At 39.7% G+C, this 26,368-nt stretch overlaps 1 protein-coding gene across 9 annotated transcripts in view; it reads right to left on the reverse strand.

Moving 5' to 3' along the window:
• The window catches only part of LRBA (LPS responsive beige-like anchor protein), a 580,756-nt gene that overhangs the window by 334,050 nt on the left and 220,338 nt on the right, over positions 1–26,368 (reverse strand). For all 9 annotated transcript variants that reach the window (XM_019534457.1, XM_019534459.1, XM_019534455.1 and 6 more), the window contains exon 35: positions 21,365–21,473. In XM_019534457.1, the coding sequence (XP_019390002.1) occupies positions 21,365–21,473 (109 nt within the window). The remainder of the gene's footprint in view (positions 1–21,364; positions 21,474–26,368) is intronic.

Raw genomic sequence — 26,368 nt, forward strand, 5'->3', positions numbered from 1 at the left:
GAGGGGTCACCATGGCTTGAAATGCTGTTGACTGGAGGGGCTCAGACCAATGAACTATATAGTAAATCATGAGCCTTTTGGCTGTGGACTAATACCATGCATAGTTTATACTAGATGTAAGTAGGTGCCAAAGGGCTATTCAGAAGTGTGTTTATGGACCATCTGTGTTAAAACTTTTCACAGTTTTAAAAAAGGTACTATGCATCAATTCTGGATAAACTAAATTTATGGGTAGTATATGCAAATTGCTATAGCCATGTTTAATTTCAAGGTTATTGTTTTCAAATTTGCTCCTCACTTCCATGTGCTCAGGGAGAACAAGGTCTGACAGAAAGGAGAGTAGGAAAGGACTGCCTGGGGGATGTTGAGGGGAAGCAGAGAGCAAAGGAGCTACTTCTCCCTTTCCCCCCATCCGATTTATTTTCCCTGCTGTAGCAATGGGAGAGGGACAAATTCACAGCAAACTCCAATAATTAGATTCTATACCTGGAAAATTGTAACAAATGTATATATTTTTCATATAGAGAAATCCCAATTATTGGGAGGTTGTCTTGTTATTTGAGAAAATATGGTAATATAGACTTCAGCTACCATAAACAATTTTTATGTGGAATGCACTGACATGCACATGTTTTCACCCTGTCGAAAAATTTAAGCAATGAGAGTGATCCCACTGGAACCCTCATGCTGACCACAGGTAGCAACACTGCTCACCTTTTCTCTGCAAGTGGTCAATGGACCACCCTTATTAATTCCTAATAGGGAAATCTCCAGTATCACTTATGGTAACACTAGCAGAACTTCCTCTCCCATCCCTCTGTCTCTGCACCAATACATTCATTAGGCTAAAAAAATGTATCTTCTGCTGATAGTAAGAAGCTTCCTAAACACTAAAATTGCTTCTACCACTTCAGTCTCTGTGCATGTCTAACTTCCAAGCACCAAGCTTTCAAACAGAGCATACTAGAAGCCAATGAAGAATGGAACCTATGGTAATGTATCTAGAACCAAGATGACAAACTTTTTTTGGGCAGGAAAATCAGCTCTAAATACCAGATTCTATGGTATTACAACCATTTCCAGCCACTTTCTTCAGCTCTGATTTTCCAGAGGACCGGGGGTGGGGAAGGGTGGACACACAGACACAGAGGGGGAGGAAACTCCACTCTCCCCACCAATGTTATCCTGAAAGAGATGGTTCTATTAAAATAAGATAAGACTTAACATTGTTTTAACATCCAGAAAGTTCCAATGCTATTTCTGAATGCCTAGGTTTGGCACAAAAAAATGGAAAAAGCAAATCTCCTATGACATACTGATGGAAACATTTACCACCCTAATAAAAAACTCTGGCGTACATATCCTGCAATAAGGTTCATGACTCCTCAAATAAGATACAATCAAGAACCTATGACCCAGACCACATTCTTTGTGTCCCTAGAGTGCTCCTCATCCTGAAAGACTAACATCTGTGGCCATGATTTTGGATTGTGAAAAGATTATGCTAACATCACAAGAACTCAGTCACTGGATGATTTACTTGCCTTTGCCTCTTTTTGGTTAGTACTTCCAGATATAGGAGAAATTCCTGAAATTCTTGTGAAAGGCATAATCACAGCGCACAAGACCAAAAGACCTGTGAAATTCAGATAAAGAGATGACAAGATAACTCACTGGAAGCTAATGACACCAAGATTTTTCTACAGTGAGAAAACTCTAGCTTTGTGTCTGTCTTGACTTGTTAGTGTATTGTCCATAAGGAATAACAATTTAAATATGTCACAAGCCTCAGGGTTTGTACAATAATCTTACTTTCTGTCAGGTTGCAGTCTTGAACCTGGGGTCTTGGCTTGGCCAACAGAGCCACTCATCCGGACCTTCCACCTCATGGTTGACCACCCAGACTGGGCAAAGCTGGCCTGATGCCTCCAGCAGAGCCTAACCTTCTGCCTATCCCCATCACTGGAGTGGCTAGTTAGGGTCTACTGACCCTCTACTTACCCCATATAAACCTCTGTACAGGAACTGGAAATGTTTAGGCACCAGGGCTCAATCTGAATTGAGACTACTTCATTGTTCTCTCTGGCTTGCTCTTAGCTCCACTCTCCATTTGATCTCCAAGATTCTTGACTCTGCTTGCCCTTGGACTTGGCTCTCTGTTTGATCTTCCAGTTTTGTTTTGTTTTTTTACTTGCCTCACTCTTAGACACTGCTCTCAGATTCACCTCTTGGGTTTCTAACCTGTTTCAACCTCAGCACCTCAACCCCCAAGTGGCCCAGACCTGGCTGCCCACATCCTGATGTGACACATACTATGCAGCCAATCAAGGAAAGCAGTTACACTACTTTATTGCCATTAACTCTAGAAAGTAAGATCCCTATTTAGGATAATCCAATACTCTGTCACAGATTCACCCCAAAAACAAGTTCCCTTTAAGGTTCACCACGTGGCATATGTGGACATTCTCCCAAATTGGATTTATTCTGGTATTTGGTATCTATTTATAGCCAGTATTAAGCTGAGTTCAGTTTTAGCATTTTATGTAGTCTGCATGTGTTACAGCATTTGATATAAATGTACTTTTTAAATTTCATGATTAACTGGAAGCTATGGGATTAAGATATTTAGCACACACCCACAGGCTATCCAGTTGGTATGCATCTTGGGTCAAACAGGGTGGTGACAGTATGTAGTTGAAAAAAAAATAGCTGTTGTAATTATTGGGGTAGTTAGCTCTTCTCACACCAAGTAGAGACCCCAAGTGCTAGGTTAGACAGAATGGTGACAAAGGGTATTCATGAAACAACAGCTATTCTCATTAAGAATAGCTCATAAGATCATGTTTATGCTTCGTTTGGATTGAAAAAAAAAATGGCCAATTGGCCCAAAAGCTTTTGTCTGGGAAGGGGAATGAACAAAAGTGAAGGTACCCCCTTCAATCACATCCAGATGGCAAGAGGAAGCTCATCCACACAATATTCTCTCTCCCCAGAAACTAAAGGGAGATGTCAAAGTATGTGCCTTAGAACCGGTATGGGTGCAGCAAATCCTTAAGGAAGAAGGAAGTTTTCTGGCCCAGATTTATGGAATCCATCTAGGGCTCAGCTGGGACAAGCTGAAGGAGTCTTTTAGCTGGCAAGACACTAGCTAAGAGAAGCCATCTGCAGGAAAATCACTAGTCAGAAAGGATTATTCTAGCGATGTTTCTAAATAGAGAAGCAGGGTGAGAACTTGTATTTTTGACCTTTTACTTTTCTCTTATCTGTTTCTCAAACTATAATTTCTTTTTCTTGTATGTCTTTTTTCCTGGAATAAATCCGTTTTCCTGTTTTGCCTTACCGATCATCTGTGGCAAGCATGATCCCACAGTGATTGATGTTTCAGGTATTCCCTTTTCCTCAGAAGAGGAGATCTGTTTTCTTTTTGCAAACCTAGGGTGATAACCCCAAAGAATGGCAGAGCTTCCTCCACTGGAGCTGCAAAGGTCTAGTACAGAGTGAGGGAGATTAAGCTCATCTAGGGGTGAGAAATCATCCCAGGAGCAATATCTGGTATATCCCCTAAAATATGCAGCACAACAGAGGGGAGAAGCTTGGTTTCTGGGGTCACCCCAATGTTTTATCAGCATAGGGTTTGTCACACCCTCCCCTTTGTTCCCTCCTGGTCTTACCATTTTTTGCATTTGGACGGAGGATGAAGGAAGAACATGGAAACCTCCTAAGAATCTTGTTAAGCAATCTTCCCAATAACCATCTGTTAGAATTCTACTGGAATTCAGTATTTAAAAAATGAAATGTCTTACAACTTATCCACAAGAGGAAAAAATGGGGACACCCTGAACACTGGCACTCTTCAGTATCAGGCATATCATTGGAAAAGAAGTAAACAGGAATATTTTGAGAGAACCCAGACTTTCTAATCTAGGAAAAAGGAGTATCCTTAAGGATGATGAATTCCCTGACAAATGATTGGGTTATTAATTTAAGAATGAAGGATAAGACTCTAGAACTTGGAACTGGCCTAGGGGCAGATGGCAGAGGGACTGAGCGGTTTTGGGATTTGACCCTGCAGTGAACTTTGATCAATCGGTAGAGAGGAAAGCTGAGGATCTTGCAATTCATTTGGCTTTCTCCCCTGACAGTGAGGATCTGTAGGTTGGGACCAGTCATAGCAGAGTTTCCTTTTTTGTGGCCAAATTGTCTCTTGATGCATCTTTTGGCCTTTTATTTGGTTGGCTAGCTCGGAGAGGGAAGATTAATAGGCCATTTCATTCTGAAAATAATCCCTGAAAAACATCGGTTTGGATGAAGAAAAGGAGGAGGAAGAACATGGCTCATTGATACTATATATAAACAAAAAAAATTTTTGAAAGCCACCATGGTTATGTATAAGGTAGAAAGCCTGTAACCATTATTTGCATAAATAAAATATATTTTGTGGAGTCTGCGAGGACATTGAACTCATGTTTTCGGCCAAACCAAAGACTTTACCCATTCCTTTAGAGTGCCAGTCTACTTTACAGACTAACAACTTGTGCTAAATTGGGGCATAGGGAGGGACTTACAGTGGATCAGTTGATGCATGGTAACAGTTTAATTTGTGCACTCCTATCCTGTAGAAAGTAGAAGCTGAACTGGAACAAATTTACCCCTGATTGGAACATCTGAACAATGCTAATTTTCTAAATGCTGAGCTAAAAAGTTACTCTTTAAGTTATATATCCCTTTGCACCCCATCGATCTACACTCACAGCAGACACTACATGTTACTGTGGTGGGAGCAGAACATGCTTTGGGAAGACCTGAGCCTACAGCCCTTAAAAAGAGAGAGGAGACCAGCTCACTAACTATATTTAGAGCATAGGCAAAGTTCAAGATTTTGCACAAGATTTCGCACAAGATTTCACTTATAGCATACCTCACAAAGGATGACAAAGAATATTTTTTCTTAAACATGTTTGAGGAAGAGAATAACAATTTTGTATTCATCGTCTAGATTCTGTCATGATGGTCACCTCATGTCTAAGAAAGCATTTCAGCATGGAATGGATCATGCTTTTTTCCTTCTAGCCAAAGTACTCCTGCTGTGACTCCAAGTGAAAAATATGATTTTTTGTTTTTAAAAAGTTCCATAAACATTGGTAATGTCTGCATGTATCAAGCTTTATTATGTCAAACTACAGAGTATCTAGAAAGACAAGTCTAGATGTCTCAGTTTTAACATCAGAGTGTCTATGTTCATAATAATTTGGTCACAATGAAATTGATAGAGAAGTTGCATATCATCTGTGCTTTCACTGAACCAAATGGGAATAGATTAGAAAATTTCTAAGTGATTTCTGGCATACTGTATAGCTGCAATAGTCTTACACAGATGAGACATTCTCTGGTTTTAGGATTCATTCTGGCGTGTTTTGGGGAGTGGATTTCAATTTGGACATGTAAAGGAAAATGTTCTTCCCTTCCATCCTATGAATGTCTGGAGGGCATGAAAGATATGCATGCTTTAAAGGAAGCAGCCATGTAAATAGTAACGTTCCTTAGTTATTTAAATATTAACTAAGTTGGTTTATATGTTTTTTACTTTTATGCAGTTCTACTTAGTATGCTGTTAAAAGAAGGGAAATATTCAAACAGTTACATACTTCATGGGGTAGGCAGTTACTGTCCAAATGTTTATATTATTTAATTAGCTTCTAGGTTTATCTCATTGAAAAAAACTCATCCCCAATATTTTAGCTAACAAGTATCTAAATATCACGTAGAAAGACCAATCATATGATCCAGTTTACTGTTATACATAACTACAAGGATTTCATTTGAAATCTACCAATAGTTAAACAATTTGGGCCATGCCAGAACAGCCAAAAATCACCTCCTCATACTCAGCATTTGCAGTCAAAGAGTTTTAACTATGAAAAGTCAAGCAAATTATATTAAGAATACAGAAAGGAAATAGATGGGAAAAAATACAACTGTGTGTCGAAAACACTAGTTTTGTGACATCCTTCTTCACCCCCTGCCCTAAAAAGTCTCTCATATAAAAACAGTACTTTTAAAAATGAAATTGTATTTAGAGAAACAGCCATAGCTACTGGATAGCTGCCAAATGAATCTGGACCACAAGTAACACTAGATTGAAAGGTTTTGATCCAACACAACACCATGTTTAACAAGCAGCTGCATATTTCATCCTTAATGAAGGCCTGGAAAGGAGAGTTCATTTTATGCTAGATGCAGGTATCAAAGCAGACCTCACAATGCAGCAGAGGCGCATCATCTAAGGATCTTTTTCACATTAAGAATCCTATTAGAAGGAAAACACTAAAAGGTAATTGAATTTCCCTCAGTTATCTTCATCTCTGTCAGCTCCTGCTACAATAACTTACTCTCCAGAGCAGAGATAACTCAATTCTGTCCAGCAAGCATATGTTATGAATCTCCAAAGCAAACTTGTCTAAATCATTCTGGTCTTCTATCAAGGTTGGCTGTGGATATGAACTCTGACAGAAAGCAAACAAATTTATTTTTATCTTTTCAATAATTCACTTCCTTATATTTTGATGGAAGAATCTAAAGACATACATGTTTCCAGTAATTCTGGAACTATAAAAACTGGTTGAATATGTTGTGCCTAAAATCTACATTGTTAAAAAACTGCATTATTAACCTTTTTGTTTTTACAAAAAATAGTACCTAAAGTTCTTGTTATAGCAGTATTTCAATTTGCTGCATGTTTGCCTGAACTGAACTGGCCTTTCTTATTGCATTTCCCAAATTTGTTTCAGAGTGATTTTGATGTTTTCACTTTCACATTCAAAGAGAGTATCTTACTTATACATACTGAAGTTAACAAAAATTATTTTTGTGTTTAATTTTATTTTGCTTTAGTGCTTCTTGTATTTTTTAAAGATGATTTTTAAGAGCATGCATATATTTGTAATTAAGAAAAATAAAATATATCCAGTTCTTAGTTGAGGAGGAAAATAGCAACTATTAAAAACAAACATACAATCTGTGTCAGTCATTTCAAGAAAGGTTTGAAGTCTTTAACAAAAAGTCTACTCTAACATCAAAGGAGGAAAGAAAAAAAGGTATTCCCCAAGTGCAGTGGCAATACAACTGAAGAGTGACTGAAATCTTGTCAATCTGATTACTTACTGTATACAGGTCCAAATGTGTTTATAGATATATTCCTAGGATTTTACATTTTTAGAAATAATTAAACAACATCACAAACCCTTTCCTTAATATGATGAACAATAGACTCTACCTTAGGGGGAAGGGAGGGAGCCTTGCCTTCAAGATGGCTGTGCGCTTTCCCAATGACCACAACAATATTGCTCTCAATTTGGTTTTCTCTTTTATTATTTTCCCAGTGTTAGTTCTTCCTGTTGTTCTTGCTTTCAACTGCAAGTCTTTTGGAGTACGGAATCCAACTCAAGTGGGCTGCTAACCATCCTGTATTACTGGCTCTATTTCAGTGGCAATCTTCCTCAGGAATCTCAAGTATTCTTTTTCTGGTATTATACTGGTCTCCCCGGTCTTCTGTTTTCTTCTTATTGTATACTATTGCATCCTGCAACATCCTTTTGGCACAATGTTGGCGCATCCAATTTTCACTGGCTACTCCTCAATGAAGGAGCCTATCTATGAACCCTCCTTGGTGAGGATTCTATAGAGATTTCCACCCCTCATTTTCTGGGCCCCTGCATACTTTACTCTAGCAATACCCTGGATGTAATGAGCTGTTTGTCCAATTTGATCACTCCAATGGCACTGCAGAGGTTACCACTACCAGCAAAAGATTATGGACACAAAAGAAACCAATACAAATATAAGGCTCTCACCCCAGGTCTATAGTCCAGTTGCACAACAGAGCATGATTATTACCTTTGCCAAATATCCAGTTTAAAAGAAACCCCGTTAAATGACTTTCATGCAAGTTTATGTTATCTGCAGATGGCAGAGATGTTTATTTTGGTTAGCACAGTGTTTCAGTACCATCAAAACAATGGCTGTATTGTAGATTTAATTTAGCTCCTGTTTCTTCTCCTTGTGATACTATACCAGGGGTCAGCAACCCCCGGCACGTGTGCCAAGCATGGCACACAAGGCCAGCAACAGAGCCTGGGCTGCTCCCAGCAGGGCCTGCAGCATCCCAGCTGCCTGCTAGGAGCAGCTCAGGCTCCTGGCTGGCAGCAGCTTCTCCAAGCTGGGGCCAGCTGCAGCCAGGAAGCTCCAAACAGCTGTGCTGGGCTCCGGGCTCCAGCATCAGCTCCGCACCAGCGTGTGCACCCGCGTGTCAGAGCGTGCAGTGAGGGAGGGGCCTGAGGCAGCACAGCCCCGGTCTCTCCCCTGCTGCTGGCACAGAGGCAATGGCAGGCTTCCAGAGCCCAGCACAGCTGTTTGGAGCCAGCCCAGGCTCTGGGCAGCTGCAGCAAGCAAGCAGGGGGCAGGCTCCAAACAGCTGCACCGGGCTCCAGAAGCCTGCCATCACCTCTGTGCCGGAAGAGGGGAGAGACCGGGGCTGCGCTGCCTCAGGCCCCTCCCTCACCACCCACTCTGACACGCAGGTGTATGCGCTGGTGCGGAGCTGATGCCAGAGCCCGGCGTAGCTGTTTGGAGCCTCCCGGCTGCAGCCAGCTCGGGCTCTGGGGAGCCTGGTGCTCCCACCAGGCAGCTGAGACACTGCAAGCCCTGCTGGGAGCAGCCCAGGCTCCAGCAGCTACCCAGAGCTGGGGTAGCTGCTGACAGCCACAAAGCCCGGACTGGGGGGCAGGAGCTTAGGGTGGGGGCACAAGGGGGCAGGAGCTTTGGGTGGGGGCATGGGGCAGTAGGGCTGGGAGGCACAGGGCAGCAGGGCTGGGGGGGCAGGGGCACAAGCAGGGCATCCTGCCACGTACCCCTTGCCCTCAATTTGTTTTTCTGCCATGCCGGCACTCCGGCACCTTCTGAAGTAGGCATTGTGGTGTTTTTCAGCACTCCGGCCAAAAAACATTGCCTACCTCTGTCCTATACAATCCATCCTGCAAGAACCCAGCTCTATCTGATAGATCCCCCTGCACCATGGAATGCAACTTACACAACTACGTTCCTAAACTTGTTACAAAGAATTGCTTAAGAATGAAAAAAGTATCCCCACCTTTTACTGACAAACGCAGGTCTTAGACTCAAATTTCTATCTCTAGTGTTTTCATTTACCATGTCAATATGAATATATTCTTTTCTTTTAGTTTTTATTCAATTCTTTAAATATTGTTTAGGTCAAAATACTCCATGTTTAGTTAACCAGTTATATATCTTCATAAGTCAAGAAACAAAAAGCCACCCATTAAAAAAGAAAATAAGTACTACTGGTCATCATTGTCTGAACGATGACTGAAAACTCCAAATCAAGTGCAAAAATGTTTTAATCTATTATATGAAAATATGCGTAAACTGATTGCACTGGTCAGAACATGTGGTCCTAAGTTATTATTTCCTGCATAAAATATGATAAAACTTTTCACTCGTATTTAAAAGGTAAATGATCTTTGTTTTGCATAAAAGATGAGAGTACTAAGTTTAAAACCCTAGATAAAAGGGAACATGTCCAGCACTCAAGCTCACAGAAAAATATTTTCCTAAGCTAGACAAGTGGTTAAGACCACACTCAGATACAAGTGAAATGCAGATGCACCTAATTGGCTACAGATACATTTGACAAAGGAGGATCAATTCTTTCCTCTTCAAAAATCATAATTCATGTAAGAAATTGCCATTGAGAAACAGAATTTACGAACTACACACATTACTGTAACTATAACTCTTCAGTTATGCTGGCTGTACTCCTAATTGGTTCCACTTATATTATACATTCCACTCATATGACTCGTATTAATAATGAAGGCATATTACAAAATAAGCACATATGCCAATGCCAAACAGAATGAATATTAAAAGCAATCTTCTATAAATATAACAGGCTGATTCCAACAACAGGAATGGTTAAAGGGAAGCGCAATGAGAAGACACTTGCATTAACTTTTTGCTTTATTGATGATGATAGAGCAGTATTCTATAAAGTAATGTTAATTAGCTACTTGATTTGTGATATTTGATATTCTCTTTAATGAAAATTCTTTTACTTTTACCTTGTTTCAAATTTTTAAATTATGAGGCAAAGTTATATTACCTATCATTTGAACTTAAAATAGGAAAAAGGGGGAAAAACAAATGTCAATAGCACTATTTTGTTCTTTAAGTATGAACTCCAATCAGGACAAAGATGCAGTATTTAGACCTTAACTTATTTACATTACCAAATATTCATATTCTCCATCTTGTATGGCATCCAGCATACTCCTGTTGACTAAATAACTACCTATTACCTTTTTAATTATGTATTCTACTCAGTAGCACTTAGGATGCACTGCCAGAGTGAAGGTCAGGGTTCCACATGACTAGATCATTACTTACTGCCCAGCTCAGGGGAGAGGACTGCTGAGAGAGTAGACTGCACTTTCTCACACTAGCTTTAGGAAAATCTCTCTAATTAACATAAAGACTCTATGTTTCTTTCATCTCAATTCAAAGTGTTAGTATACTACCAGGATAAAATTATACATAAACAATTAGTGATCACATAATTTTAATTTCTTTCTTTCCAGAACACAGTGGTCATTACTAAGAATCTTTTGAGTATGTTCTGTAAGCCTCCAAATCAAGATAGGAAGATGTTTTAAGTCTATCAATAACCCCCATTAAAAAGCCAAAAATTGAATAAAAAGAAAAAACCTCTATGCACAGAGATTCAGCAGCAATGGAAGTAAAGAGAAGCATATGACAGCTGCACATAAACTACAAAAACCTTAAATACAAAAAAAAAATTTCTAACCAATAGCGCAAAAGATGTATTAAATACACATACTGCAAATGAAAAACTTAATCATGTATACTGTACCCATGATGACCCCCAAAAAAGTGGAGGCAAGGATTTTTGTGGGTGATATCATTTAAATTATACAGCTGGTCCAAAGAAAAATGTTGTTCACAGAATTCTTTACTTCTTATCCTAGTAAGTAGTCATCCTAAAACTGGGTCCTTCCAATACAAACAAGTTTCAGGACGAATACTGAATATCTACAAGTATCTTAGGAGCTTATGCAAATCCTTCTGCATTTATCTTCTATACATTTTACTTATATATTCTATAGACTAAGTACAGATAGTCAAAAAGCCCACAGCTAAACAGATTCAGTCTTTGCAGGTTAGTCTAAACTGCATAATTTAAACCAATAAGCAAGTGAACAGACATTCATATACCTTTGATTTCAGAAACGCAACCACATGCCTGCAGGGGCCAAGCCAGAAGCTGGAGAATGCTAAACACACCATCCTGCTCAGCTTGGGCAGAAGTTAGTCCACTCACCTTTCAAGGGAGGGTTTGTGGGGGAGGTGCAAAGCATGCATCCTGAGATTTTGGGGGACTGAGAGTTATCTTGAATCCGGAAGGAATCTGGCAGAAGTTCAATAAACAGATTTAACCTAAATCAGTTACGTCTGACACTACATCCATTAAGGTTTATCAAATTGCAGCAAGGGAAGTTTAGGTTAGATATTAGGAAAAACTCTCGCTAGGAGGGTAGTAAAGCACTGGAACAGGTTACCCAGAGAGGCTGTGGAATCTTCATCCTTGAAGGTTTTTAAGACCTACCTAGACAAAGCTTTGGCTGGGGTGATATAGTTGGGGATGGTCCTGCTTTGAGCAGGGGGTTGGACTAGATGACCTCCTGAGGTCCGTTCCAACCCTAATTTTCTGATTCTATGATCTTAAACCAGTTTCAGTCATTCTAAAAGCAGTTTATGTGCACTGAATTTCTGGACTAGGTATGGACCATCAAAAACCTGAATTAATTCAATCTTTACAGGTTTCTCTTAAACGGTGTAGATTGAACCAATAATAAAAAAGTGAACTGATGTTCACTTTTGAAACCAGAAAGGCAGCCAGACCCCGGCAGAGGCCCATACCAGTAACTGGGGGGTGCTAGAGCACCTGCTGGCCATTGTCAAAAGCACCCAAATGCAGCCAAGCAGGACTCATCCTTGATCGGCTGCCCAGCACATGCCCCCCCCCCAACTCCTTGCTGCCACCCCCAAAGGAAACCAGTCCCTCCAGCCTTGCACTGGCCAGATCCCCAGCTTTAGCAGGGGTTCCTCACCCTTGGAAGGGTCTCTCAAGCCCTGCCCCTGGTGCAAATAGAGGATTCTCCCCTTCCCACTCCTCAGTATGGGCCAGCAGGGCTTGGCACAGCCCCCAACAGTCCCTCCAGCCTAGGGCTGGCAATCCTCCAGCCTCAGTGGGGGTTCTCCACCCCCAGCAGGGATGTATTCCCCATCCTTGCCCCCCACCCCAACCTCTCAGAGGCAAGGGCAGCTGACAAGGAGGTGGGACTAAGGGACCCCAGCCTGCCTTTCTGGGCTGCAGGGGAGAAAAAGCCTGGGGGAAGGGGACTTTCTCCCTCTGCCTTGTAGACCCCAGCTGGGAGTCCAGTGCCTGGCTGGGTGGGTGCATTCCCCTGCCCCCTTGCCCCTGGAGGCAAGGGCAGCTGGCAAAGAGGGTGGGGCTAAGGTATCTGAAACCCTGCTCTGTGGTGTGTGGTATGCCGGGGGTAAAAATCCAGCAGAGGTGACTTTTCCTCCCAGGCCATACAAACTGTGGCTGAGGGTCTGGTGTTGAGCTGAGTGGGTATGTTCCTAACCACCCCACCCCACCAGCTCCTTAGAGGTAAGGGCAGCTGGAAAGGGGGCAAAGCTAAGGGATCCCAGCTTGGCTCTCAGGGCTGTGGGGGATGGGGAGGTGAAAAGCCCTGGGGAGGGCCTATGCATACCCCAAGTAGGGGTCCCATGCTTGGTGAGTGCATTCCCTTGCTAAGGCAACTCCAGACCAGCTTGAGTGTCTGAGGAAGGGGAGGGCAATAAGGCCCACAGAGGGTGCTTTCCCTCCCCTTGTGCTATACAGACCCAGGCTAGGGGGGTCTGGGGTCCATTCCCTTGCCCCCCATTCCACTGGGCTGACAGGCACAGACACAGACTAGGGAACAGAGGCTTTACTACCTCTCTTCTGTGAAAGAAGGGAGAGGGGCCAGCCCTGCTCTGTTACAGCACGCAGCACCCTGGGATGCTGGGGCACAGAGTTAAATTAAATCAGGAGAGGATCTGGGACACAAATTCTATAAACCGGTTTGACATAAATCAGTTAAGTCTGATGCATCCATCCAGGTTTATAATAAATCAGTTTGGCCATTTTGAAAGTGGTTTATGTGCACTGAACTTCTGTTCTGTTATAGGTATAAACCAGTTTCTGATCACTTAAACCAGGTTGTGTGTAACTTCTGTCTCTAGCCCTGTTGTGTTACAGATTTGAACTGGTTTCTTATCACTTATACTGGTTTACGTGCAACTTCTGTCCCTAGCCCAGTGTTTCCCAACTGGCACAAAAGTGTGCTGTCAGAAATGAACAGGTGTGCATTGGAATTTTGCCATGGCAATGAGCTACAATAGGCATGAGGATGGGGAATGCCCGAAGGGGATGTGCTGTGGAAAAATGTTATTCATGTAAGTGTGCTTTGGGCTGGAAAAGATTGGGAAACACTGCCCTAGCCTATGTGATTGGGAAAGTAGGGAGTGATTATTAGAAATTGTTTAGGTAGTTTTTTCTAGTTTTTTGGATGGGGACTGCAATGCAAACCACATTTTTTCTAATAATTATCTACATTTCATGGAAATATTTCTAATTATTCTTTGCAAGCATTTAACATAAAAAGATTTTTTAATCATTCTTGAAATACGAATGGCCCATTAGCACAAAATGCTTCATAGTAAATGCTCAGACAAATCTAAAACTGTACTAGTTTTCTTCCAGCTCAGTTGAAAAAATATGCAACTTGTATTCATTTAAACTACAGAGCAACACAAACATTTCACTCTTGAAGTAAAGAATCTGTAGCAATATCTTTTCACGTAAATCAGAAAATCTTTTTTTTTGCCAGTTTGCCAGATAACAGCATCTGATAGCTATTACAAAGGCAGACTTCACTGTTGTTCTCTTCAGACTGGTTCATAGGAGGTAGTCAAAATAGGAACTTTCAGCTACAGTATGAAGCTGCTTCTGTAGCAACATCATATTTCTGATAACTCTTAAGCATGCACCTCTTAGCATCTATTCATAATAAGGTAAACCTGAATTACAAAGATGGAAGGAGGGAGGGGGAGAAAAGCAGGCCTCCAAGCACCCCAGTGTGAGCTTTTCTGTCTTTTCCTCTTCCTTTTCTGGCCATTAAAGAATAATGAGACACAAACCCTTGACATGTTTTCCTTCACTCTGGCCTGTTAGGATATTATTTTATCCCTCTGAAATCCTTACTTCCCCACTGAACAGCTACACCTGGGGTACTTTTCAAGCTGTGAACAATAACTAATTCTCTCATTTAAGAATACTTTTCCTGTCAGGGGAAAAACTTACCAAAAAATTGTCACCTCAGGAATATGGTAAACATAATTCTTCAGTCTGAGACTGTTCAACATATTGTAACAGCACAATACTTTACAAGCTGAGCCTCCAGAAAACCAAACTCCCACTATGAGAATTACATGGGAATAGTTTCTATTTTATTTTCTCTTAAAATCTAAATAAGACACAGAAGTTGCCTGCAGATGTTAAAAAACAAACACACACACACACCATGCTTTACTTTAAACTCAGTGCGTTCCCATGCCAAGCCGTGTGCATGCCCAGAAGAGGCAGCACCGTAGTTGGACCCAGTTTGCCCAATGTCTGTATAGATCGAGCGCTTTAATGGGGTGTTTTTGGCTACTTCATCTAATAGCTAATTGAATCAGCTTCAGATAAAAGTGCCAAAAAGCCCTGCTGAAATGCCCAATCTATACAGATGGTACAAAGCCGTGTAGAACTAATGCGCTGCTTCTTCTGGTAAAGTGCACTTTTTTTTAAAAACCGTCTGCAAGCAGCCTAAGAAACAGGTTCAGAATTTTTTCTTCCTCCTTCTACCAACAGATGGAGGTATAATGCCTGAGCTACCCTCTGAAAATAGCATTTACTTAAAAATGTAGATTTCAAAGGAGTTAAACCGATTCAAAGTGAAATATGCAATGCCTTGTTTTTGTGCAATGAGTCTAGTTGCCAGAAAGCTGTATTTTGCAATAAAATAATTTAGCTGCATAAAGAGGTACGATAACATTTGGTGTCAGTGCTACAAAATGCCTGAAATTTACATTACCAACCATTAACTGCAAATACTTCATTCATACTGAAACTGCTAACAAACCATAATACTCTAAGGAATACTGCCAAATAATTTTATTTTGACAAATCTGGCCACTGTCATTAAGCCCCCTTAACATGAATCCTTCATAAAAGGATACTGCAAAGATATACTAATCTTGTCCCTAAAGTATCAGCATGACAGAAGAATCTTGTAGCAAAACAGCTCCTATTTAATAAATAAAGACCAGAAATTATATGGAAAATACAGATATTTTCTATGGAAAGTGTACCCCTCCCAAATAAAATGTCATTTTATGAATACAGGTTAATCATCACCATAGATAATGTTATATACAACAACAGGATGCAAAACAAATAACATTTGAAAAAAGTGAAAACGATTTATAATTTTCCTTTGTAAGGCTTTGATCTCCATCTGATGCAAGACTACTCAACCATGCTCAGCTTCCAAGTCCCATTCCCTTGATACAAAAGAACATCCTTTGTAACCTTTAATGTTTTGCAACATGAGGAAGAGAAAGAGTATAGTGTACATGAGATGTTACTTATTACTGGAACTTCCATATTTCATATCCTGTCAAGAGGAAAACAGTTTTTTTTATTTAAAAACATCATTGGAAGACAAACAAACAGGGCAGCACTGCACCTTACCCAAGTAAAGACAATGTTCATATTAGCATTAAGATTTGTTTTTGAGCATGAGCCATAAAGTAAAACATTCACAGTTTATTACAGCTAAAGCTCGGCCTGTAAACTGGTACTGAATAAGAATTAAAACTGTGAAGAAGTCTAAGTTTTCCGCATGAAGAAACATAACTGAACAGAAAAGGGCAACAAATTTTACAGCAGCTGGAAATGCTAGATTTAATTATTGAAGAGAAATCATGCAGAGAAGTTAGCTGCCTAACATGATTTATAACAAATGCAGAGAAAAAGTCATGTGAAATACTCATTTAATCAACAAAAGCAGGAATAATCAGAACAACAATTCTGTGGATGATGCAAATTTGAGAGCAAAGGCAAAACAATAAAATAATTTCAATGCCACTCTATTTTAATAAGATACTTAAATCCAAGAAGATAGTCATCCATTTGATTTATTTTAAAGAACAGTGGTTTGTAGGACTAGGCAGTCAAAGGCAGTCACTACTTTTCAGACTGACTAAATAAAAACAACAGATTCCTGTTTACTGCTACTATTGTATATTCTTCATACTACGCTACATTCCTTAGAATTTAGAAACATTTCTTGGCAATATTGTGCATGGTTTCATAAAACAGTCAGAGGCAGTTAGCTATGCTAGTCTGATGTCAGGCAGACAGCAGGGTAGATATGCCCTTTTCTGGCCAAACTAAATTAGCGACGTATAGAATAAGCTTTCTTAAGCAAAGGACTTATTTCATCAGATGCTGTGAAGGGACTGCAGGAAGCAGAGTTGCTAAATAGAAAGCAATGATTGGAATATAAAGGGTAGGAAAGGGAGAAGAAAAAGGAGGCTCCACTACTTTATAAAGAAGTGCTGTATGAAGTTCTTTATAAAGAAGAGGCTTCTTCTCATTCCCAGGTTTCATACTCGTGTACCTAAAGCCAAGAAAGAGCTATTGTCAGAGGAAGGACTGCTTAAAATATTTTATTCTGCCCACTGAGTGGAGATATGGCGGCACGGAATCTGATCAAAACCAAGTCGGGTTATTCAATATTTATCTCAGCTGATACTGAAGAGAGAAATTGAGGGTGCCTTGGGGCTTGAATTGTTTATAGCCCTTGGATACATATTTAGATTTATACAAAAATAACCCGTGGTGCCTACCCAAGACTTTTGGTACAGCTGCCATAAATTACAAAACAAAACAAATTAAACAAAATACAAACTTCCCACAACACCAAATCCAATTACCATCAAAAAGTCAACTCTGCAGCAGCCTGCACAAATAGATGTTCTGAGACAGCACAAAACCAGATTTTCAAGGTAATTTATATGAGGAGGACTAGATGCACATGTGTACTAGTAGGCAGGGCACAAAAGTAAGCAGCAAGGCACCCGAGCAGAATTCCCAGCTCTAACTCGGGAGAAATTTTGAAAATGTTGAAGTGACTTGTATGCACAGGTTCCACCAATATTCAGTGGACCTTCTGGTCCTGATTGTTATTGTTGATATGAATACTTCCATCCTCACTCTATAATCCTAGGTAATTATGGTTGCTGTCTTATAGTATCTCATCTGTAAAATGAGTATGGTATTGCTTCCTAAAGCACATCTGAGGACACAGAGCATATATCCATTTCTTCCATGAATCCGTTATGTATATCAACCATTGCTTCCTCAAAAAATAATAAAATATGATTGGGAAAAGAGAAGAGTTCAGAAAAAGCATAATAAAAAGGATGGCCATTGTTGTCCATACCTAGTCAAAGAAAGCCTTTTCTTTCTCTCTTGGCTCCTCTCCTGCATGGCTAAAAAGGTATGAACCCTGTTAGAGGAAATGGCTGCTGGCTTCTCCTGCCCCTGTGGGCTAAATATTGGAATTCACATGTAGATAATTGGAATACAGAGGGTAGGAAAGGGAGAAGAAAAAGGAGGATCCACTACTTTATAAAGAAGTGCTGTATGAAGTTCTTTATAAAGAAGAAGGAATTTGTTAATTCCCATCACCACTCTTCTTCCTGATATCTACTTGCCATCTCACACCAGAAAAAAAAACCTGTGAATACTTGCAATGCAGAAAGAAACATAATAGTGTCCCCATTGTTCTAAGGTACTTGGGATGCTGCAAATAGAGATATCAGGTGAAAAATGCTTGTCTATATCCAATTCTGAGGTGCGCTCATTCAGCAAAGTGATGCCTACTCTTTGTACAGCACCCATGCCTTTCATTCACTTTACCTCACATGGTTTCTGCTCTTCCTCCAGTAACCACCATACATTCTATCCAATTATCAGTTTTTTGTAGCAGTCTTTTTATTATTATTTCTGAAGCCAAATTCTCCAGAAACCAGGCTGAAACAAAGTCTTTCAGTGGTGGCATTTGACTTCCATTTAGAAAGGAGAAACCTCCATTTCTAAAAAGCAAATTTTATGATTCCTATAATAGTCCCACAAAAAATTTTATTAACTAGCAGATAATCCTGGTTCAAAATAGCTCAGATCTATAGGTCTTTTGGATACACTGCAAGACCCTGGCTTTGGGAAGGAGAAAATTTCAGGCAGGATAACACTGAGGATAATAAAGGCTTTGAATAAAGTTTGTTTCTGTTTATTGTTGAATAAAGGTTGCTCTAAAAGAGTTTTATACAGCATCACCAAGAATAAGACAAAGACATTCCTTTTATTGTTTGTAAATGTAAAACAGTTTAAGGAAGGAGAGCAAATTCTTTAAAATGTCTCAACATTATCGGGATTTTCCTCTCCAATTACAGCATCTCCTCACCACACTGGCCCTTCTCCCCCCACAGCTCTGTCACACCCAACTTGAACCAGCTTCTCTTCCCAGCTTTGTGCGTGTGTGAACAAAGACTGCCAATCTTAAATACTGTGGCTCTAAGTGACCATAAGAAATCAACCAATGTGACTAAACAATGCTATTGGACTAACACACTTTGCACAATAGATCTCAGCTTTTCATTTCTGAGACATATATGTATAAACTATTAGCGATATTCATAAATGTACAGTAATATTTCTTTCTCTCTCACACACACACACACACACATCACAGAAATGGAAAAGCTAAGGACTGTTGTGGCAAAGTTCATTAGTGCAGTAGCAATGTGCCTGCAGAAAGATTTATTTCAACTGTGTGCATCTGGTTTACTTTGCTAGTGCTGTAGCAGACTAGATTCACCACCCCGTCCCCCCACTTTCATTTTCCTATCTGCTACAGCACTAGCAAAGTTAACCAGACATTAAAACATTTGAAAATCAAACCATGACATAAATTTGACAAGCCATGCAGAGATTTCTGAACACTGAGTAGACTGGGGGGAGGGGGGGAGGTTTCTAATGAGAGAGGCTAATTATTCTCCCTTCCATAAAAAAGTCACAACATTCATTGCAGTCTATCTAGAAGTCACTTATCTCTAAAACAACATATTTGGCATTTGAGTGTTTTAAAAGTTCCAAGAGCTATATATCATTATTTTTACACATCAACAAATATGATGCTACAGAATTAGATTTTCCAAACATTTTCCAGCAGCAGACACACAGCAACACAACTAAACTTGATAAACAAAACAGAACTGTTTCTTATTTCAGTAACCTAGTATCTGTTTAAGTTCAAACTGACACAAGTTAAACCCCTTGAGCTGTCATACTGAGATAGAGATTCAAAGCAGCATCTGCTTAAAGAAGTGTCAATCAGCTTCCATCCTAGAGAGTTCAGGCATAAGCAACACACAAAGCTATAATAAAAAGAAGTTCTTGTTCAGCGTACATTCCTGCCAAACACCACAAAAAACTGTTTTGAGAATGAAATAATGTTAATGGTGAAGTGTATCCATTCATATCCCATATTTACATGACAAGGCCCAATGCTTCACAATTTTTTTCTTAGTTTGCAGCTAAAAGAAAAAAAGTGAGCTGTTCATCTAATCAATGATACCATGACATGGACAGAGCTTCTGCATAAATCCAGAACATGAGATGTCAAGCATGTCCCACTCCAATGATTATCAGGCAATGAACTAAAAAGATGCACTTTTCATCTCCACAGGACTGTCGCCAAACCCTTGATGCCTTGATGCAATAAATGAAACATGCCTGCTATTTCACCACCACAAAATGGTACTGTAGATATCTTACAACATCTCTGTTTGCAGGAGGGGGTAACTAGCTCTAGATGAAGTGCAGATATGTTATTAAACAACGCACAGCTTGAATCCTGGGGCCAACATAGATGACCTTTAAAACATAAGCACTGTCTAAGACAAATATGCTTTCATCTTTGTATTTTTTTCAAGTAAAGATTTAAGAGAAAAATAGTTTAGAAATACATTAAAAACACAAGCATGCCTTCATACACTAAACATTTCGTTTTAAAAACAAAACACAAGCAATATAGCATATTAGAAGAAAGATTTAATCCCTTTAAAATAGAACACCTATGAATTCAAAGAGATTTCACTAGCTTCATTTTAAACAATCAAATAAGGTCATACACACACAAAGGAACTCTGTTAACCAGCTGATGCCCAAAATTGTGGGCTTGGTTAAACAGGAGTTACCAATAAGATTTGATTTTTTTAATAGTTTAGTGAAAATACATGTCTATATTTTATTTTAAAATTCCCCTGGAGTCATGAAGATACCAGCCTCACAAAACTGTGTTGTGTCACGTGATACATAATCAAACAAATTAAAAACTAACTGTGACAAAATTAAGTGAAACAGTAAACAAGCCATATAATAGTAAAAATTAGACAATTTCTGTTTTGATATAATAACTGCGGTAAGATCTCTCTAGTAAGGATTCTGAATATGAGTTTTAGTTTGATATATGATACTTTAGTAAACTAGCTGTAATGCCACAAAGCTTCGTTAATAGTAAACGCTATAATCATGTTGGCTTTCTCCTTTTCTTCTTGTAGATTCTACTAAGTACTAGGCAATCCCCCACATCCCCATTCTTCTGCTGAAGTCATCGGGGGGCATATCTCCACAGCACTGGCATGTCCAAACTGGGACACTACTGAGCACACCCCATGTACCCACTCCTACAAGCACACCCCACACTTAGAAATATGTCTGTGAAGTTGCCTTATGGCACCTTTCTGTACCTGCTGGGCAGATTCCAGTATCCAACATGCCTGAAAACAGTGACTGGGAATGACCAGAGGCTCCTCAAGGGCATACTTCCAGGCATGACTGCAGATGTAGGTGGCAGGACACACTTGGGACTATCCTAGCCAGAAAGCACCACCCCAGGACATGTAGACATGCCATGAGTTCAGGAAACCTTGCATCTCCCAGGTGTGCTCAGTGCCTTGCAGTACTAAAGCTTTAATTACTAAAGCATGTGTTTTGCATTGGCATCTGCCAGAACTACCGTTTTCTTGAAGATTTCTGACTTCTTACCTCAAATTCAGCATGTCTGTGAATATCCTCTGCTCTCTGTCTGCTCAAGATAAATTCTGCTTCGTTTGCCACTCTTACTAGGTGGTCCTTCATAGTTTGGCTTAACAATCTATGGGCACAAAATATTTAAAAATTAGCAGTTATAAATTCAGAAAAATCAGGGAAATATCATTTATATACAACTCTTTGAGGGCTGCTCCAGAATACTGACCTGTTACATTTAAAAAAAAAAATCTGCAAACAAATAATTTTCCAGCAACCTAATGAAAATGCATCAAAAAGTAAAGATATAGTACTAAGAAGCATATGACCGTTACCATTTAAGGTGACAAAAGGCAAGGCTGAGGTGCATCACAAACTGAATCAGAGGCGACTGTTTGTAAAACACGAGGAAATACATTTCACATGCCTGCACACCCCAAAATGTCATTGCAAATATTAATAAAAGCAACTGTTTTAAACATGTAACATACATGTGTGCATGCATGTAGTTTCAATAACTGATGAAAGGTTTGTGAAATGCACTGCAAAACAATTTTTCCTTCTCTGCTGTAATAGCAATTCTACACTGTGATATATTAAGTAATATTTTAACGATTGCAAAACATGCCCAAACTCACAAACTCAATGCTAAGGTACAGAGCTGTTCCAGTTTGTAGTAAATAAGGCTGTAATTCAATCTAGAATTTCTGAGGTCTTAAGACCATAGCTTGAGCAGTCTATGAATGGCAGCATAGCTGATGGGTTGAAATACAGTCCAATTATTCAGCAAGTTCACAGTTACTAAAAATGTTCATACAAATTCTTTTTAAATTACTAAAATTATGGTTTCTAAAGTTAAAATTGATCTGACATGCAAATGATGCAAGAGAAGCACAATACTACAAAAGCATTAAAAGACAACTTGTAAGCCAGAAGAAAATATGGCTGATTTTTGTTCCTAAAATACTTTATACTATACTAAATAGTAAAACACACTTTTTACAGTTTTGGATTTACAGAGGTAATTTAAGGTTGGAGATTGGGAAGAACTCTCTAACCAGTAGGTAAGCAATGAAACAGGCTACTTAGAGATATTGTAGAATCTCCACCCTTGGCAATTTTCATGAGCGACTTAGACAGACACTTGACTGGGATAATTTAGTCAAGGAAGGTTCTGCCTTAAGCATGGGGATGGACTAGTTCATGAGGACCTATATACCCCTACTTTCTCATGACCCTAAAACAACAATAAAACTATCAAACTTGTAGGCAAAGACTACCTTTCTAAGAGCTTGTATAATCTTATGCAAATTCATGTACTCTAGCTACAGAAGTGTTCCCCTTTTTTCTTACCGTGTCCCCTTTTTGAATATTATGTTCTAGACCTGGCATAAATGTTTCTATCTATGCAACCTTTGACATGACATCTAGCAGTCTAGTATGGCAGCTTCTGCATACACTTAATCTTTGAAAAGGCCCTCTCACCGAAATCGTCTTCCTTTCAGAACTTGCTCTGTCATTTTAAACTTCATCTCTTCCAACAAACTTCATCCAAACTTCCAACACTACCCACTCTTAAAATTATCACAGAAAATGATACACTTTAATCAAACACTTATTTGAGAACATTCTAAAGGAGATATAAAAGAACCTATGGACCACCATACAGGAATTACAGTTCTACTCTATTTTATGGTCCCTCTTTCTCTCTTTCTGATACCTGCTTTGCTGACCCAACATATGTCTCTCCAACTATTGTTGAGGAATACACTACAGCAATAGGACCTGCCTGTTCCTTAAGATCTTTTTTCTTCCTTATCCCATTCAGATGTGCTACGCTTAACAATAATATCTTGTAAGCTCATGTTAAAACATATTTTCTTCTATTCTAATGTAACTTGCCAGTGCATGCATTACTGCCATTTAAAACCAAGAGCTATAGATATAAGTCATATACTTACACTTGCTCACCATTTTATGGCAGCACAAAGGCCGGGCAAACAGATATCCATGCCCCTTGTGCCAATTCTGCGCTTCAGAATCTGTGGCCACAACACAAGTGGTATCAATTTGTGCTGGTATTCTGCACATGCTTGTTTGCTTTAAGATAGGAAAGTGCAGGCAGCTTGGAGCTTCCCATGCTCTCCAGCCATCGGAGGAAGGCACTCCCTTGGCACTGTCTAGGTTGCCCCATATGGAATATCCTGGGCGTGCTTTGCTACAAAAGGGGAAACCTGAGGTTTCCTTGTTTGTAAAGATGCATGCCTAGACGAGGGCACATCTCTGCAAATAGGGAAACTGAGTTTCCCTACTAGTACAGGGAGTGCCAAGGGATTCCCCAGGCACAGCTCTGCTAATGGGAAAACTTGAGGTTCCCCCATTTTCAGAGAGACACCCCAAGTGTTGTCCCTCAGGATCAGCCCCTGACACATCCCAGCACAACTATTCCACTTCATTTGTTTATACCCTGAGAGCACACCTCCAAAGGCAGAAGACATCAGCAGGTAGCAGGAGCCAGCTAGGGAAGTCATAGATGAAGAGGGCTGGTAAGCCCTGAAAGAAGGAAAAAGAACAAAACAATAGAAAGCCTCAGAGACAAGAGCTTAGTTTCATAGTGCTTAGGGTCAGAAGGGACCTAAACAGATTATCAGGTCTGACTCTCTGCCCAGGGCAGGAACAAGTGTTGGGGTAATAACACCCCAGCCAAATATCTGTCCAGCCTCCTTTTGAAGACCCCAAAGTAGGAAAGAGTACCACCTCCCTTGGGAGTCCATTCCAGAGCCTGGCAGCCCCAGCTGTAAAGTAATGTCTCCTGATGTCCAGCCTGAACCTTCTCTCTAACAATTTGTAACCATTATTCCTAGTAAACCCCGGTGGTGCCTCACCCAATTTCCACTGGTGTCCCCTGGTGAGTTTGTAAACAGCCACTAGATCCCTTCTCAGACTAGACTGTGAAAGGTAGCGACTGACTTGCTTTGCATTTTTCTGTCCACTGTTTATAGGATAATAAAAAAGGCCTGACTTTACCTTCGCAGCTGGGTAATATATCTACAAATTTAGAACTACATATACAATCACACTCTCTCAATTAGTAATTTAAGTTTTATATGTAAAGTGCTTATTTAAAAGAAGTCATTTTGCACTTTACACAGAAACTTAAATTACTAAATCGTATATTAGTAACAAAAGGTGATAGTCCCAATAACATTACAGAGATAACTCTGCCAGGGCTATGTAATCCAAAGGTGTTTTGGTGGTTTTTTATGGGGAGGGAAGAGGAGGCGGTGAGTTAATTAATGCTTAATTTTTCCCCCCTAATTCAGGGAAAATGAAATCATAGATGTGCTAATGAGGGCATGGATAATGTATAAATGATTCTGTTGATTGTTTAGAAAGAATAAATGTATACCCTATTACAACAGTATAATGGGAAACAACATTTGCCCAGTTAAACCTTTATCACTGGATATTCAGTAGCGAAAAAACTCAGCTCTACTTTCAGATCAAACATGGAAATCTGTAAAGTTTGCTGCTAGAAAGATCCCTACCTTCTTTAGCAATGTATTTATTAAAGGGACTCCACTGTTATGGGTCAATGGTAAAATCTTTGTCTGCAACGTGGGTAACCTGGGTTCCATTCCCGGACATGCAGACTCAGTCTGGCCTTCAGATTCTGTCTCAATGGTATAAGGGATGATTAAAGATCTGGCCAGCTTCCACTCCACCTTACTTTTGCCTAGGCACGTGTGTCAAACATCTGGGTGACCTCTCATGCATACACCATGATCCAGAAGGATCAATGGTTGCTTATTAAGATTAAAGGGACATTTTGGCATGTTGGCTTTGGAAATCAGTACAGAAAAAGCAAAAAACAAGACAATTTTGGAGTCACTTTTCAGACCAGAACTGTATTTTAATTATTACCAGAATCTTTTACTTCTGAAGTGACTTGGTACAATGGATAATGCTGTACAAAGTACAATAATTTTCCCTGTGCTTGCTTTTATTATATTCAAAATGAGTTTTAGATCTTAACAGTCACAATATCCAAAACTCCCCATTGGAAATAAAACACTTTTTTCCCTAAATAAAGTACCGCACTGAAATATACTGCAGTTTTAAAATAAAAGTCTCAGGAAAATATGCCATTTCATTTTAAGGTGTCTGACTACACCAAACTATTCTGGACACAAAAAACCTAGCAGGTGTGAATAGAATTCAGTATTACAAAGCACATAACAAAAAGCACCACAGGTATTTCAGTCATTATCTGTTACATAATTCTAAGATGCTTTTGTGCATCTGAATCACTCAAACATTTACTACTTCCTCCTTCTTTTTACCCACATCTCTTCTGAAGACTCTTAGCTTCTAAACATACAAGTGTATACACAGCAGCTGAGGAAGGTGAGTGGCAGTTCACTTAGCATGATGAGAGAAAATGAATGAAAATGTGTATGCAGGAAAAGAAGTGAATGAAAGAGTACAAGGGAAGGGAGTAAAAGACTGAATGAATAGAGAGTGGCAGATGAAATGAAAGAAGATGAGGAAAGAAGTGGAGTTAAATGGATAAGAGGGAAAGAAATAAAGACAGGTTAATAATACAACCCCCCCCCCAAAATAATAGCAAGAGAGAAAGAGAAAATGGGAAGTGTTAAAAATTAAATTAGGAAGAGCTTGACCTGCAGAAACAAGACAGAAAATGAAGTAAAGGACTTGTGATAAGGAAAAGCATTAAAGGGGTCACTGATAGGTAGGCATGTTTTTCTACCACTCTTCTATATATATGCCCTGATTTCTACTGCAAGAAGCTGTCAGAAAGAAGGGGGAAGGAGGAGGCAATTTCTTTTTGTCCTTTCACTCCAGTTTCTAGTACTCTTCCTTCCTGACCCATCTCTGTGCTCACCACCACTAGTTGTCCATGTGCATCCTTATACCTAAAAAAGATTTATCTTCCAACTGTTTCATTAGTCAAATGCACTGTCTACATACATCTTCATTTCTAGTATGTGCTATAAACAC

This window comes from Crocodylus porosus, unplaced genomic scaffold, assembly GCF_001723895.1.
Source record: "Crocodylus porosus isolate Cpor-Errol unplaced genomic scaffold, CroPor_comp1, whole genome shotgun sequence".
Lineage (NCBI taxonomy): Eukaryota > Metazoa > Chordata > Crocodylia > Crocodylidae > Crocodylus > Crocodylus porosus.